The sequence below is a fragment of the Rhincodon typus genome, chromosome 32 (genome assembly GCF_021869965.1).
Source record: "Rhincodon typus isolate 14 chromosome 32, sRhiTyp1.1, whole genome shotgun sequence".
NCBI lineage: Eukaryota > Metazoa > Chordata > Chondrichthyes > Orectolobiformes > Rhincodontidae > Rhincodon > Rhincodon typus.
This window is the reverse complement of record NC_063363.1, coordinates 16,736,552-16,752,833: the sequence shown is the minus strand read 5'-3', so window position 1 is coordinate 16,752,833 and position 16,282 is coordinate 16,736,552. Positions and strand designations below refer to the sequence as shown.

At 37.0% G+C, this 16,282-nt stretch overlaps 1 protein-coding gene across 7 annotated transcripts in view; it reads left to right on the top strand.

The window, feature by feature from the left end:
* The window catches only part of ncam1a (neural cell adhesion molecule 1a), a 489,661-nt gene that overhangs the window by 339,800 nt on the left and 133,579 nt on the right, over positions 1-16,282 (top strand). For 4 of the 7 annotated variants that reach the window (XM_048615406.1, XM_048615407.1, XM_048615405.1 and 1 more), the window contains exon 10: positions 7,309-7,338. The exons of the other annotated variants lie outside the window; for them this stretch is intronic. In XM_048615406.1, the coding sequence (XP_048471363.1) occupies positions 7,309-7,338 (30 nt within the window). The remainder of the gene's footprint in view (positions 1-7,308; positions 7,339-16,282) is intronic. 7 annotated transcript variants of the gene reach the window in all.

Here is a 16,282-nt window from a genome sequence, read left to right as displayed (position 1 = left end):
CCGAAAACATCAGCTTTCCTGCTCCTCTGATGCTGCCTGGCCTGCTGCATTCCTCCAGCTCCACAATGTGTTATCTCTGACTGCAGCATCGGCAGTTCTTACTATCTCTACGGATTTTCAAGTTTGCCTTTACGAGTAGGAGAAAAGAAGCTATCATAATGTTGTAGAGAGATAGTAGGAACTGCAGATGCTGGAGAGTCTGAGATAACAAGATGTAGAGCTGGATGAACACAGCAGACCAAGCAGCATCAGAGGAGCAGGAAGGCTGACGTACAATGTTGTGTTGGACTGCAAACCGTGTATCATTCACACTGCATTCAGTCCATAAAATCACTACTTGTCCTTATCAGCATCTGAGCTTAATCTCCAGGGACTGAGTGAGGCTTTTTTTAAAAAAAAATTATAATACATTAGCTATACATGCCTACTCCCCTTCCATTGCACGCAGCTACATTGTCTGTTTTGTATGTTGTTTGCCTTCTTGTATGGGAAAATTAAAATGTTTGATTTCTGTCAGAGACTAATTATTACTGAGGCAAATGAGGCAAATCTTTTATCATCTGCTTTAGCTTTTTTTGTCACATAAGCTTACTGTTCATCATGAGTTTTTAGTCATTAACTGATCATGTGTAACATTTGTTACTGTACATGATTGTATCTATTTGATTCCAATGGTACAAACTTGTTCTACAGTGTTGTGATAGTGAATTATGTTGTGAAACGAATGCTCTTATTTTCATCATTTTATCAAACTTACTGCATAATCATTGTTCCTTTCTGTATGTTGGCCTTTTATATTTGTGGTATGAGCACCAATCCTCGTGACTGGAAAGAATACAAAAGAAACCTTTTATACATATTTTACTTCTGCTTTTTATTTGGTTTACGTGGGAATTCTTTAAATCTTGAAAGTTATGAATGTTCATTAACATCTATTTGCCCTCATTTCGCATTTTCTCGTTTTTGAAAACTCTGTTGTCTGTAATTTCTATATTGTACTTTTTTGTTTTTTTGCCTTTGGCACTGATTTGCTTCCCACTCAGTCGCTGTTTCTTTGATGAAACTACCTCTGTCCTTCTCCAATTTTTATATCATCTTAAATAAGCATTCTGTCCTTTTGCAGCAAGGGTCATAGAATGCTGTAGAAACGATAGTCTCATTTATAAAATGTTGACTTTTTTCAGTAAAGGTTTAAATTTACCATCAAGTATATTATTTTAGGGTCAAATGGCATAACAGATAGAACCAGTTGGAAAGGAGTGTTATTAAATGTAGCATTTGATATAGTTACATTGTTCCTTGTCAAAAAATCTCACATTCCCCTGTAAAGAATGTGTTGATGATATTGCTACAAATGGATGAAATCTTCCCTGTAATGGATACTAGTTTGTGTAGATTGGAAGATTTGATGGAATCCAAGAAAATAAATCCTTTGGTCTTTTATTGGCGTCCTTTAGGGAGCAATGCCAAAGGATTGAAATCTAGAAGCTGTATCTTTTAGCGTTATCATAAAAACCATACTTGCTTCTATCACTTTCTTTTATCTAGTATGTTAACAGGAACAATCACTAAAACCTTGCTTAAAATAGCAGGAAGGGGTGATCGTGCACAGTATCACTTCCTAGTTAATGTCAGAAAGATCAAGGTTGGTTTGATAACTTTGAAATATGCAAACAACTAAATGCACACATTCCATCACAACAGGAAATGGTTTAACGTTTTTAAAAAATATGTCTATTACACTTAACCTTTCTGTAATGGGTAGATATCTGTCAGTGTCCCTCTAGTTACCCTTTGAGATAAGGAAGAATCCAACTTGGAGCAATTGCTGCAGAGCCATTCTGTGCTATAATGTGAAGTTACCAGTAATTGCTTCTCTACTTTCGTAAGGTATTAATTCGCCAAAATTTTGTTCTGCTCCGTATCTAATTTTCAGTTTAATTGTTCTTCTGAGTATTTTACAGAAATTAAGAGAGCAATCGAACCAGACTTTTGCTGCATGTGAAATAAAGTAACTTGTGATGGAGCATTTTAGCATTGCCCACCAGGCAAAAACTAATGATAGTCGATCCAATGACTGGTAATACCCGGTCCAATTTTCCATTCCATTCACTTCCCTACTGCTAAGAGCTGCAATCCACTCCAAGATTAAATTTATTAAACAGCATCAAAGGGCCATTCTTACATAATAAACTGCCTAAATTTTTATTATTTTACATTTAATGATATGTTTTATAACTCTTATGTATATTTTCCTGGCTTAAAACTTAAAAGCCATTTATGGCAAACTCTTTAAATCAGGGGCCTTACTCCCAAAATAGCAATGTTTCAGATACTGGCAGAGTTTTATGTCTACCAACTTCTTCAGCATCACTGAATTCCTGATAAGGTTTTTCTCTGAGGAATCCTTTGTATAACTGGATTTCAAGCACCAAGCTTGAGGATTAAAATTTAATTCAATTTGTCAATCTGAGATCTTTTAAGTTTTAAATACAAAAGTAATATTGATTTTATAATTCAGACACAGACACAAATGAGTTAGTGGTACCAATAAATTTTCCCTGAAGTTGATAGAGAATTGGGGGTGGACTTTGTTGATTAAGAGGATAGCTAGAAAATATTGTGTTTAAAATGAGCTAAAAAGTTGAGACCTGTGAATCAAGTCTCCCTGTCTGCTAGGCGGCTGCAGTGTTTTTTTAGTAATTTGATGCCTGATGTTTATCTGTGTGCAAGTTTGTTTTAGAGAAGGTTAAGGTTTAGGATCTTGGGACACTAATAGTCAAACCTCAGGTCTCAACTATTTACAACATGTGTCAATGTCTGACTTAACAGGAACGGGGTGTAGGTTTGTTGATGATACAGAGCTAGGTGGCAAGGTAAGCTGTGAGGGGAATGTAAAGGATTTGCAAAGATAGTTGCCCAGTTCAGTGATTGAACAAGTAGATATCATATGCAGAAAGGTGGGCGTAATTTTGAAACTATCCATTTTGTTAAGAAGGATGGTTGAGCAATTTTCTTTTTAATTGGTGTGAACCTATTAAATGTTAGGATTTAGATATCGCAGCACACACACCACAGAAGGTTAACACACAAGTACCACAAGCTGTTAGGATGTCACAGTACATTAGTTTTTGTTGCAAGAGTGTTGAAGTATAAAAGTATAGGAGTTTTACTCCAATTGTACAGGGGTTTGGTGAATACTGTAGCACCTAGAGTACTATGTATATTAAACGCCTTTACCTGAAGAACATAATTGCCTTTAAAGGAGGTGCAGTGAAGGGGTACTTGATTGATTCTTGGATGATAGTTGTTACAATGAGGTGAGAAGAGGTGAATTTGCTCATGTTTTTCAGCCTCTTCAGTTGGCTGCAATAAAAGTTTAATGGTCTTTTCAGTATGCAGCTATACCTCTTTCTAATTAAAATGTCGTTAACTAGCACACCATGAATAATAAATACCTAATTGAAGTTTCTTTTTAAGTGAAGGAAAGAGGAATTTCATTACTTGCAAACTTTGAGGAAAAGTAATGAAGTTAAAACATCAAATGCACACAAACATGAGTACAGCATAATGCCCAATATAAATGAGACGATACAAGAACATGCAGTTTAAAGTTAAGCGGGTGTGCTGGAGATATAAGATGTTGGCCTGAGATCATGATGGGTTAGCAGTATCCTCAATCAGCAGTAGCTAAAAATATTGCCAGTATTGTTGTTGAGTTGTCTACATTTGGATGTTTCTCTAGTTTGTATTGACAATGGTTGTTTGGTCTTTCCTGAGCAAGATTAGATAGCAAGAGGCTTCTTTCAGTTCTTCTATGAAAAATTCATCTCCTCCACTCTGCCAAAGCAGTTGACAAAACAACCAACACATGTATTTGCTTGTCTGGACTCATTGTTTCTGAACTAGATCATTGTTGGTGACTCCATTTGTCTCCAATATGTGAAACTGATCATAATTCAGAAATAGGAAATGTGAGTTTCTTCATGCCTGACTAGTTTCAATCTATATTGAGGAAAGTGTTGATTTCAGTTGTCAATTTCATTTATCCCACGTTGGTTTTCTGGAGCCTTGCTCAGCCTGTGGTCAGTTGATCACTGAACACTTTAAAGTTGGTGTCTTTCCCATTATAAATGATTTCAGTCCATAGATCTGAGGCCTTAAAATCTGACGATGAAATTCAAAATGTTGGTCCATATTGTTCAGGTGTTATCATTGTGTTTTCTGACAAAAAGGGAGAGTGAAATGCCCCTATATCCTCGAGTCTAGAATGAGTGATGGTTTCATTAAAAAGGCTTGATACCAAGAGATGGTTTCCCAGCAGGGAAACCCTAGAACCAGAAGGTGTAGTCTCAGATTACAATCAAGTGCGCATGCTCCATGCTTTAGTGTATTCAAGATTGGGATTATTAAGGTTTTGCTCATTAGGTCAAGGCTTTGGAAGAAAATAACACAGGAAGTGGAGTTAAATGTTAGCCAAAAAAAACTGCTCAGATATGGAAATTGGAAAAAAAGAAATTGCTGAGAAAATTCAGCAGGTCTGGCAGCAGCTGTGGAGAGAAAGCAGAGTTAACGTTTTGGGTCCAGTGTCCCTCCTTCAGAGTGGAGTTAATACGTGTATTCATTTGTGATCGTATTAAATGGCAGAAGAAGTTTGAGGGGCAATATGATCTTTTCCTGCTCCTTCAATTTTCTTATGATTTGGCATCATTAAACAGGATAACAAAAAATGAATAACTTTTCAAGCAATGTGATGTTGTCTCTTAATTTGCATGGAATCACAGTGTACAGAAGAGGCCTTTCAGTCCATTCAATCTGTACTGATAAATATATACCACTACCTACACTAATCCCACTTTCCTGCAGTAGGCACATAGCACATAGTCACAACACTTCAAGTGCTCATCCAAGTACTTATTTCCTAAAGCTATCACTAACTTCAGTTCAAATGGAAGGTAGTTTGCTAACTCATTAATGCCGCAGCTTGAAAATTAAAATTAAATAAGTACATAAAGGCTGTTTGCCAAGTCTCCTACCAGTGTCAAAATCACCATTCCCTGTATCCTTTCCTGAGTAGAAATGTCAGGGCTGTTCCTTTCAGGATCAGCATAAAACAGAGCTTTGTGGGCAAATTGGGATTTGCTACACAAGAATTCAACAGCTTGATGAACAAAGTTTTTTGACATTTATAGTGTTTGCATGGCTGGTTGGCTGCTTGAGAAGCTTTAAAGACTCATTATTCTGGCTATGTTATGATCCGCTGGTATATTGTTTCATTGCCGCTAACGGAATTGCTCATTCAGAAGTGGCTTATTTCAATGCTCTGCATTCCTGTGATATTTTTACAACCTGTTAAATTGAACCCAACATTGCCAGTTTTTCTGACAACACCAACTGTTTTATCAGCTTTTGAATCTTCATCCTGATGTTCCACAGTGATAGAGACACTTAATGGGAATTGTACACTTTAGCAGGGATAGGGTGTGCACCTACAATGCAGCATTTTTTATTCAAATATATTTTAACCATAAATGTCTGTCATGAGGGGCCATACCACTGCCTTCCAAATTCAGGTAATCTATGGGGTTGGGTGGGGGTTGGAGGGAGGATAATTTTCATTTGGAGTTGGAATGACTACCTAGCTGCATTGGGTTAGCTGCCTATTATACACCCTGTCTAAATTACCTCACCTCCACTTAAATGAACATTACCCATCCTTATTTATGCGCTGGTAAGTAGCACTTGATTGTATTGCCATAAAAGGTAACAGTCTTCATCTGCTAATTCAATGGGCACAAAGCGAGTTGCTAGGCATTATTCTATTAAGAACTGCTTTTCCCGTTTCTCAAAATGCTGAAATTGTAATGATTTAAATAGCTTGTTTATTATGTTCCCTAAATTAGCCCCGTGGAAGTTTCTGATCTGGATTTCTCTAGAGGGGTGAAAGCAGATTATCTGCCAGCAGTACTGAAATTAAATCAGCTGGTGTAACACAGCTATTTTAATCCTGTTGTTTCAAATAGAAAAGATTCAAGCATTAGCTTGGCATGGCCATGTGAGATTCAATTGGCCAATCCACCAATGTAGTGCACTGCACAACCATCTGTACTGGTGTCATTTAAATGAGCCCAACCAACTTGAAACTCTGACCATGAGCAAGGTTCCACCTAGTCTGCTTTTAACTCTTCTGCTGATGACATTAGCTCAAAAATGGTTGGAGTGGTTATAGCACTAGGTTAACATGTCAGGAGAAGCATTTTCTTTGGCTTTTTTGATGACCAAGAACAGCAGAAGCTACTTAAGTACTTTCAGTGGATCTTTTGATTTCCAGCTGACTCTTATTCTTGCAAATGCATTATGCACAACATATGTAAATCATATGCAAATCAGGCAGACAAAAATTCAATGGCGAATACACAATATACTGCAGACCGGAAAACCTAAACCTTACAAATTCCCAAAGTTCACAGAATGCTGCATTTTAGGCAGTAAGTGCATGGGCTGGGTATCTGCTGTGTGTTTGTCTCATTAGATCTCCAACTTTCTTCTATATTAAGTTTGAACACTGAAAGTGTATAAATACTTAGTTAAAAAAAGAATCACAAGTCTCTTTTCTTTTCAAAATGCCACCTCTAGCATCAAGGACCCCAGTACCATCTTCAGCTCGTTCTTTGGAAGGTGGCCGTGATAACCTGGCAATGAACGATATTTCACTAGCTGCGGACATCTATTAATGCATTCCCAACATTCCCAGCATATCCGGAGAGAAACGCCAGTAAATTTTCTATTGCCCATTGATGTCAGTCCATTTCTGGACAAGTCCAAATAGCTTTCTTTGCAGTACTGCTCCTTAGTCACATGACCATCCAGTGCCCAGCGTGACAGATTAAGAAATGAAGCCATATAAGAGGATGTGCAGAATTTGGGACACATTCTAACAGTTATGGAAACAGCTTAGTTTCTTTCTTTAAAAGGAAGTTGTGATGTCCTATAAACTTATTTATAAAAACCATCTGAATTTCCTATGTTAAATAAGGTTTTATTGTGAAACCTGGTTATTGCACACGCTATTTATCTTCCAAGGTTTGGGCATCTTTACTGACCTTAATGGAAATACTGCCAAGACCAAGGGAAAAAATCTTTGTGGTGAGGACCTATCACCTTTTTTTAAGTAGTAAGATTCCACTGTATTTGCATATCCTTTGTAGATATTGTTACCTGCACAAAGCATCTTTAAGTGTAAGCTGGCTGTGCATGTTCATGACTAACATATCTAAAGTACTTGTGTCTCATGTTTGTTTTCTCCAGGCTTCATGGACACGGCCCGTGACTCGAAAGGTATGGCTACTTACTTGTAGCCAAACTCTCTAACTCTTAACAAGCACTAGCACAGAGAGCCAATTTACAAAGTAGTCACTAAAATTAACCGAACTAACCCTTTTGATATACATTATAATGGAGAAGTGATTACTAATGGAGAGCATGTACAAAGTTGAAAGTTTAAGATTTCAGGCGCATATTTGCATTTAAAAGAAAGAGATAATGGAGAAAGACTACTGCTTGATGCCATATATGTCATTTTAGAGATTGAGCATTGAAATCATGTGGTCTATTTTTGATGGGACTGCATGTTTATTAAACCAAGGACTATACTGATTTAATTTTGAAGCTTTTCACTCTAAATGTTTGCATTTGACTACTTTTTAAAAGCATATGCAAACTACTGAGATCAGCAAAATTAATTTAGACCATTTTACTTAATCTGCCTCAGCTCTGTGGTAACGCGTAAGTATATGAAATGTGTGTATATTTATTTGATACAATAAAAATATGATTTGCAAATAATTAACCAATTGTATAAGGCAAAGTTTGCTAATCATTTTCTTCTGTCAGTTTACTGGGTTTTTAAACAATTATTTCATGCAAGTTATACCATATTGTGTAAAAAATGCTATATCTTCACTGTTCAATGGTATTGATAATATAATATATTAAGCAAATTCACATGGTACTTTTAAAACTCAAATTAGAGAAGTAGTTCATAGTCCCCTGGGTCGTATGCATCTCTTGCCAGCTGTAAGGACAGTCCAGATAGTATTCTCAGCATTGTGTCACGTTCTATATATAAATGGCTGTTAAGAGGTGGATATCTGAGAGCAAGGGAGGGTAGTTGGACAACTGATCTGTTTTCTAGCATTCATAGATGTAGGGTCTATGCAGCATTCTCTGCGGTGATGTGGTTGAGGTTATGGAATACACATTCTCATCGCTATCAAGGAATGCTGTCATTCTATTTTTTTTGCTACAACAGTTTGTTGCACTGTGTTGAAGTGCATTGTGGCAATATTTGGAACGTCAAATGTAAAGGCAATTTGAACAGTTTTCTTGTGATGACACCATGAGTCATTTAACACTTTAATATTTTTGTCTAATGCATCTTAATTTTTGAAATAAATGAAGACATTCAATCAGGTATTAGCGGAATGTATCCAAATTTAGCACTTCAACAAACAGCTATCAACAACTTGACCTTTGTCAAATTGCATGGTTTATGAAGGGCTAGTCATGCTTAACACATCTGCTGGAGGTTTTTTGAAGATGAAACTAGTACAATCGATTGGGGAGTATCAGTGAATATGACGTATTTGGATTTTCAGAATGCTTTTGTTGGGGTCCCTCATAAGATGTTAATGAGCAAATTTAAAGTATGTGTGATAGTGGATGGTATATTGGCATGGATCAGGTGTTGGTTGATTCATAGGAAATGGGGGAAACGGATCTTTTCTGAGAGGTGACAGTGACTAGTGATATATCGCAAGGATCAGTGTTTGGGTCCCAGCTGTTCATGATATTCAAAAATGACCTGGATGAGGAAACCAAATGTAACATTTCTAGGTTTGCTGCTGATAAATGAGCAGGATTGAGAGTTGAGGTGGATGTAAGATGCTTCAAGGCAAATTGACGCGTTGAGTGAGTGGACAAACATGGCAGATGCAGTATAATGTGGCTAAGTATGAAAAACAGGAATAGTGTTCTTTAAATGGTGATATATTGGCAAGTGTGGATGTAGAAAGGGATATGGGTGTCCTTGTACACCAGTCAATGAAAGTAGACAGGCGGTGAAGCAAATAATGAGGAGGGCAAGTAATATATTGAACTTCATCGTAAGACGACTTGAATTCAAAGTAGGGATGGCTTGCAGCAGTTTTACAGTGCCTTAGTGAGGGCAGACCTGGAGTATTGCATGCAGTTTTAGCTTCACGATGTAAGAGAGGATACGCTTGTGTAGAGGGAGTGCAGCGGCGTTCACTAGGTTGATATCCGGGATGGTGGGACTGTCCTACGAGGAGAGCTTGATTTGACTGGGCCTGTATTCATGAGAATTTGGAAGGAGAAGAGGGGATCTGACGGGAACATATAAAATTCTAACAACACCAGACAGACTAGATGCAGGATACTTACCTTGGTTGGAGAGTCTGGAATCAAGGGACACGGTCTCAGGATATGCAGTTGGCCATTTAGGACTCAGATGAGGAAAAACATATTCACTCAAAAGGTAAGGAACCTGTGGAATTCTCTCCCACAGAAGGCTGTGGAGACCAAGTAACTGACTGTATTCAAGAATGAGATGGATTTTTTTTTTCAATTTTAAAACTATCAAGTGGTATGGGGAGAAAGTGGGACTATGGCATTGAGATAGAGGATCAGATTCAAAGGACTGAATGTCCTGCTGCTCTTCCTTGTTTGTGTTTGTGTTTACTGCATTTCTTGAATACCTTTTTTTAAACTTACTTTGCACACTTTGTCAAATAATGCTCAGCTGTTGCTTGAAAAGACATAAATGCTTAATAAATATATTTTACTAGATAGTTATAGAGAGGATCATAATGGCTTTCTTCATTCCTTCAACCTTTGCATAAAAGTATAAATTGAAAGGGATGTGGCGGGGGAAAATGGTCAGCAGTAGTTTTCATTTGTGTGATGGTAAAAATTGCTATCATTCTTATACAAACTCTGAGGCTTTCACATTTTTAATTCATTGCATTGATTATGTAGTTATTTTTTAATCCACATTTGTCTTTCTTCAATGTCAGTCCATTATTAACCATTTTCACGCAGATTATCATTTGAGAACTCACTGTCTATCCATCTGAGTCTGTGAAGCTCTTACCATTACTAAGAATTTTTATTATAGTGTATTGCAATATGTTTTCCTGTGAGTAATGCTTTGATTTTCTTATTCATGTGGAGATTGATGTGAATTTTGGATAGAAAATGGCTTCCTTTTAAAAACGCAGCAGCTATACAACAATCCTAACTTGCCTATCAAAACATTGAATTGTTCTATTGCAGTACAAAAAATGTAAATCGATTTAGACATTTTGCAAGATGTAATGTGTCTAGTGTTTAATGTTGCATTGCATCTTTACTATTTAAACAAGGAAATATGTTCCCATGTTTTAAAAAAAAGGCATTAAACAGATTGAAATAAATGTCAAATCAAAGAACTGTTGATAGAACAATTTGAGCTACTGGAGTAGATATATGTTCATAATTTAATTGAATTTACTGCTTACTTGGCTGAATTATCAAGTAGTGACTACTAACGTCTACCTCTTACCAGAACTGTGACATATGCAAATGTAACCTTGTAAACTGAGGTTTAAACTATGCGGAATGCTTTAGTTGAATAAACGGGTTACATAAGATGACATGACAATAAAATTTACTTATTTTTTTGATTCACAGTAAGATGTTTAGAGGAAATATAAGGCAAGTTATTTTCATCAGTGACATCGGTTAGTGTTCTTTTATTTATGCAGCTCAGTGAGCCATGTTATATTTGCTTGAAAAATTGTTCGATGTGTAGGTGGTCTTTTAGTCCAGTACAATGCATATTTTCCCCCATCCTCCTCCAAAACTTGTCTGAGCTAGTTCAAATGTGATCTCTAGAATTTTGGCATTATGCATGGACATAAGGGTGGTTAATTTCATTCAGAAAGGAATACAGTTAAAGAATTGGCCAAGTTTGACGATGTCATCTTAATGTAAGCATCTCTATGTAGAGACACAAGATAGATGTCAGTATCACTCTCATGGGTTAGAACTCTGTACTTAAAGCACTGACACAAAAGGCAAACTACATTGATAGAGCATCATTTGAAATACTTATTGACATTGAATAGAAATGATGAATTATTAAAGAGGCACTCAAGAGAAATGAAGAGTGTCACAGAGGGTAATTTTTAAAAAAGCTATCTTAAAGTGTAACAGTAACAGAGCACATTGACAAAAATCATTTACTTGGAAAAAGTCTAAGACTTTGCTGAGTTCAGTCTGTTGCATTGACAACTTGGATGATTCAAAAACGTTTATTCAATTATATTCAAGCAATATAATATTGGTAAATAATTCACTGCTAATTTTCTTGATATTCGTTTAATTTTAAATGAAATTGGTGGAAACATACCGGATAGAACCTATTGAGGGCCAAATGCATTTTGGCCTTAAGTTTGTATTCTTGGAAACTATCCAAATGAGTGCAAGATGAAAAGCTTCAACTAAATGTCGTTTTTCAGCAATTTTCATACTACCAAGCAACAAATTGTGGGAAGTTATTCCTGCCCAACATTTAGGGCTTTAAAAGCCATCAAGTTTACAAAACATAAAAATCAGACACAAGTAGTATATCTCTTATGCATTTCATCAGCTGGGAACAAAATTATGAAACGAAAGGATATTAGAGAGAGCTTATTTTCTGAATGTTGGCATTGTGCTTCCCTGACATGGAAAGGTAAATGAAATGACATAAAAGTGTAATGTCAGTTGGATATACTAGACAGGTCAGGCCCCATTGATGTGGGAATATAGTTCATGTTTAAGGCTGATGACCTTTCATCAGAATTGAGGAAAGATTGACATGAAATTGGATTTTAACAAGTGAAAGCAGGGACGAAGAAAAATGAACAATAATGGAGTAATTAGGTAGAGGAAAGGAGAAATTAAATAACAAAAAGTTTCATGGTACATATACCAAAGAGTATTGAATGATGTGAAGAAACAAAAAATGTGCCCACTTGAGGTGCAAGTGGCTGAATAGCAGCCATCCAAATACATAACAAAAAGAATTAAGGAAGAAAAGGTGGGAATAAGATTAAGCAGCAATAAAAAAATACAAAATTGGTGCCAGCAGTTATGGTCTGAAACTGTTGAACTCACTGATGAGCCCAGAGGCAGTAAAGTGCCAAACAAGATTCTGTTGCTCAAGCTGTCCATCTGTGAACCAAATCAACAGAAATAGATGGCAAGGCATCTGTTTCTACAGATGGTCTCATCATGAAAGCTTGGCTGAACTCCAGGGCTCACTAATGGATCATCTCAAAAGGGTCTTTTTCACAGGCAGTGTCTGCTTTGATTGGTTTAACAGCTCTTTGGGATTAAGTGCATTATTCTTTAAACTTGTTACTGTCTCTTATGTTTATTTGGGCAAATGAAGTGTTAGGTGAAGTCAAGCTTTTTGTTTGCAGTGGTGCTGTAATTGACACTGTTATGTCATTGTAAGAGCAACAGATTTTTAAAATTGTATTGTTGAATATTTTCAAAGTGCATTTTGAGTCTTACCATTGTTATGATAAAAATTATTGCTTCTTTTTCCATATTCGGTGAGTGGGCATGGGGGTGGTATTGGTGTATGGAAGGCATTGAAGATGCAAAGGAGCCAAGGCACAGTGGTGGGAAGAATAAGACATTTTAAATCTCTTTCCAAATTCGCACTATGGCTTCCAATTCCCTGAGGGGTTATTAAATATGTGTCTTTGAGAAGCTGACCCAACTACGTGAAAGTTGCAGGGAAGTGGGTATTGAGTGTCTATTTCCCCCTACAATGGAACCAGCCATGTCAGGAGTGCAGGGTGTTTGGGCTTACTACCTGCACCCTTGCACTGCCCTGGTGCAAACTGCTGAATCTGGAAATGATGACTGCTATCCCACAAATATGACCAATCCACGATTTTCAAAGGCCTTTTGGAGTCAACCTGACTCTGCAAAGAATCTGGCCTGTTATCAAGAAACAAAGGAGATTACGTGGAGAATTGAATTTTTAGGATGTATTGCAGTAGCATGCTTCAGGCTCACCTGGGATATCATAGTAGTGAGTCAATTTGATTGTGACTGATGGGACCATTAGTGCCTCCACATGTTCTGGGTATGAAATTGACTGCAACAGTTCAGTTTGCTGATTGAGTTATTCCAGATGCATGTGGTGATTTTGCTAGTATTAATCAGAATGCTGCATCCCTCTTCATTCATTATTTTACTGATGAACTGCTCTGGAAAGCTGGCAGGTTCATTCATTTTGCCAGGAATCTTGATTTTTAGGTAGCTGCTGGTTTTCCCAGGTAGCTGCTGGTTATTCAACCAAGGTTTGCTTGAATAAGTTGGATAATTCTGACAGTTGCACGTTACTCACTCATCTACTCACATATATGAACCAAAAGAGCTCAGCATTCTGTCAACATTTAAGATAATTTCCAAAACTAAGTAAAACACCCTTCACATGAAAACCGACTGCTTTGGGAAAATTGTAGCATAGTGTACTAACATTTTATTTGTTGAGTGATTAAAGCAACAGACATGCATCTATGATGAATTGAATTTGAAGATCTTTTCTGATGCTGCTACAAGCTGGTATCACACTCTCTGCTGACGAACCCAGATTATCCAGAATACAAAGTCTACAGTAGGTCTACAGATTAATTCAAATCACAGCTATTCTATTCAAATGATAAAGTGTGCTTTCCCTGTTCTGCAGTGTTTCTGTCTGGAAACCAGACACCTTCATAGGTTTCAATCTTCAAATGTTGGTGGAGGCAATGGCCTAGGAGTATTATCGCCAGACTGTTAATCCAGACACCAGACAACATTCTGGAGACCCACATTCGAATCCTGCCACGGCAGATGGTGGAATTTGAATTCAATAAACATCGGGAATCAAGAATCTACTGATGACTGTGAATCCATTGTTGATCGTCGGAAAAATCCATCTGGTTCACTAATACCCTTTAGGGAAGGAAACTGCCATCCTTACCTGGTCTGGCCTGCATGTGACTCCAGACCCACAGCAATATGGTTGACTCTCAACTGCCCTCAGGTCAATTAGGGATGGGCAATAGATGCTGCCTAGATAGTGACGCCCTCATCCCGTGAATGAATAAAAAATAGTTGGTGTTTGTCCCACTGTAACATGTGGAATTTAAAATCTGTTAATTGCTTAAATCTAAATAAAAGCTAGTATCGACAGTAGTGAAGGTGTCACTCCAAATTTTAATTAAAAACCCATCTTCTACTTTAATGATTTGTAGGAAAACAAATTTTCTCCCCTTCTCAGGTCTAACCTATATGTGACTCCAGATCCACAACAATATGGTTAACCCTTAACTTGCCTCTGGAATGATTTAGCAAGCTTGGTGGTGGTCCAGAAGGCACCTTGCTATCAGACTGTGCTGCACAATGTCCAAATAGGAAAATATCCTGAACAGAGCTCCTTCACGACTCCTGGAATTTCAAAACTGAACTGGTGAATGTATTTAGTTTCTGGTCAGTGACTTTGCAGGTTACTAGGAGTGTACTTCATAATTCAAATTTATCAACTATAACAGATCTGTGCTCAGTGATCTGTGTAATCCTTGTACTCCAGTTGATTTGTTTTCATTAGTGGAGATAGTAAAGCCAATTACTGACAGCATCAGATAAGATTTTCAAATTCAATTCATCTTTGAGGATGTAGGTAGAGAATTACTTTGATGACTGTTCACAATGCAACATTATCGACCACCATTACAAAGTTTGCTCTTGTTACAAACATTCTAAGTGACACAACGAGGTAATGTACTAGTATCTTCTAGTCTTCCAAAACGGAAGATATCACCTGCACATATTCTTCAATCTGCCTGGGTTGCACAGTGATCTACATTGTTCTCCTGAGCTAATTCCTTATTGTTGAATATTTTGGACACCACTTGGAAGCTGCTTCTGTAGCTTAGTGTATATTTCCCATCAGGTGATCTAATTCAAAACCTCTCAATTGAAGTTTGGATTGAGGGTATTAAAAATCCAAAGATTTTGGATGTAGGTAGACAACAATTCATCTAAAGCATAAAGGATGAACTTTTCCTAACATATCCTGCCCATGCTATTAACCATGTAGTTGGCAGGTTTAATTATGAATTAAAAGCTCTCTACAAATGCAATTTGTTATAAAAATTACTTCAGGTTTACAGAATCTAAATCCGTACTCGGTAATTTTAGAGAGTTGTTGTCCTTAATCTGATTTCATTAGTGGAGATGGTGAGGCCAACTTATAATAGCATCTGATAAGATCCTGAGATTAAATTCATCACAGATGAGCACATCAAGGCTTGGAACTTCAGTTTACGTCCAGTAACTGGAAGCTATACACTGTGGGGAAAAATAAAGTCTATTTCAACTCAACAAAATAGATGACAGCCCTTTGTTGTTTCATCTCTCAGGGTAATGCCTTGACCAGAGTCAACCAACCAAGTTTAAAGTGTACGCAAACTTTGTCAGTTACTTGTTGGGCATTATTAACTGGTGCATTCTCCATGACACCTACAAAGTAATCCAAAGCCAACCAATCAGGACTCTTCTGTCATACAGTACAAAGTCTGGTTTCCCCTTCCATGTGTATTGCTGTGAATTGCCCAAATGAGGGCAAGATGAAAAGCCCTGACAGATGTCTTTTGTAAAGTTAAAAGAAATAGCTTTTTATCTTCAATCATCAATTTTGTGGAATTTTGTTTCCCAGTGCTCAAAGTATATATTAGGTTAAATTTACTTGCTGTGAATTCCAAATTGGCTGAAATACCAACCAAATGACAAAAATAATGCATCATTCAGGAAGGCATTGACAAGTGTACAGTGATTACCACCCATGTCCATGAACTTGTATTCATTTAACAGAGCATTCAGCATTTTTGGAATTGAACAATGCTTCAGCTCCAATCTGTTCAATGAAAAGCACCCTACATACTCTTCAGCTGCTACATTCATGTGAGCAACTGCTGTAATGAATCCTGTGAATTGAAGTGTCAATATAAAAAATACAGTGTCATGTTCTTTGTTCTGGGTATCTTTGAAGAAATTTGGAGTTACAATTTAATACAAACATAACAGCCAGACTGAAACCAGCAGAGATAATAGGCATTGCCAGCAGGTCCATGTAATATACAAATGCACAAATAAAGGAGCAGCATTTTAAAAGTGT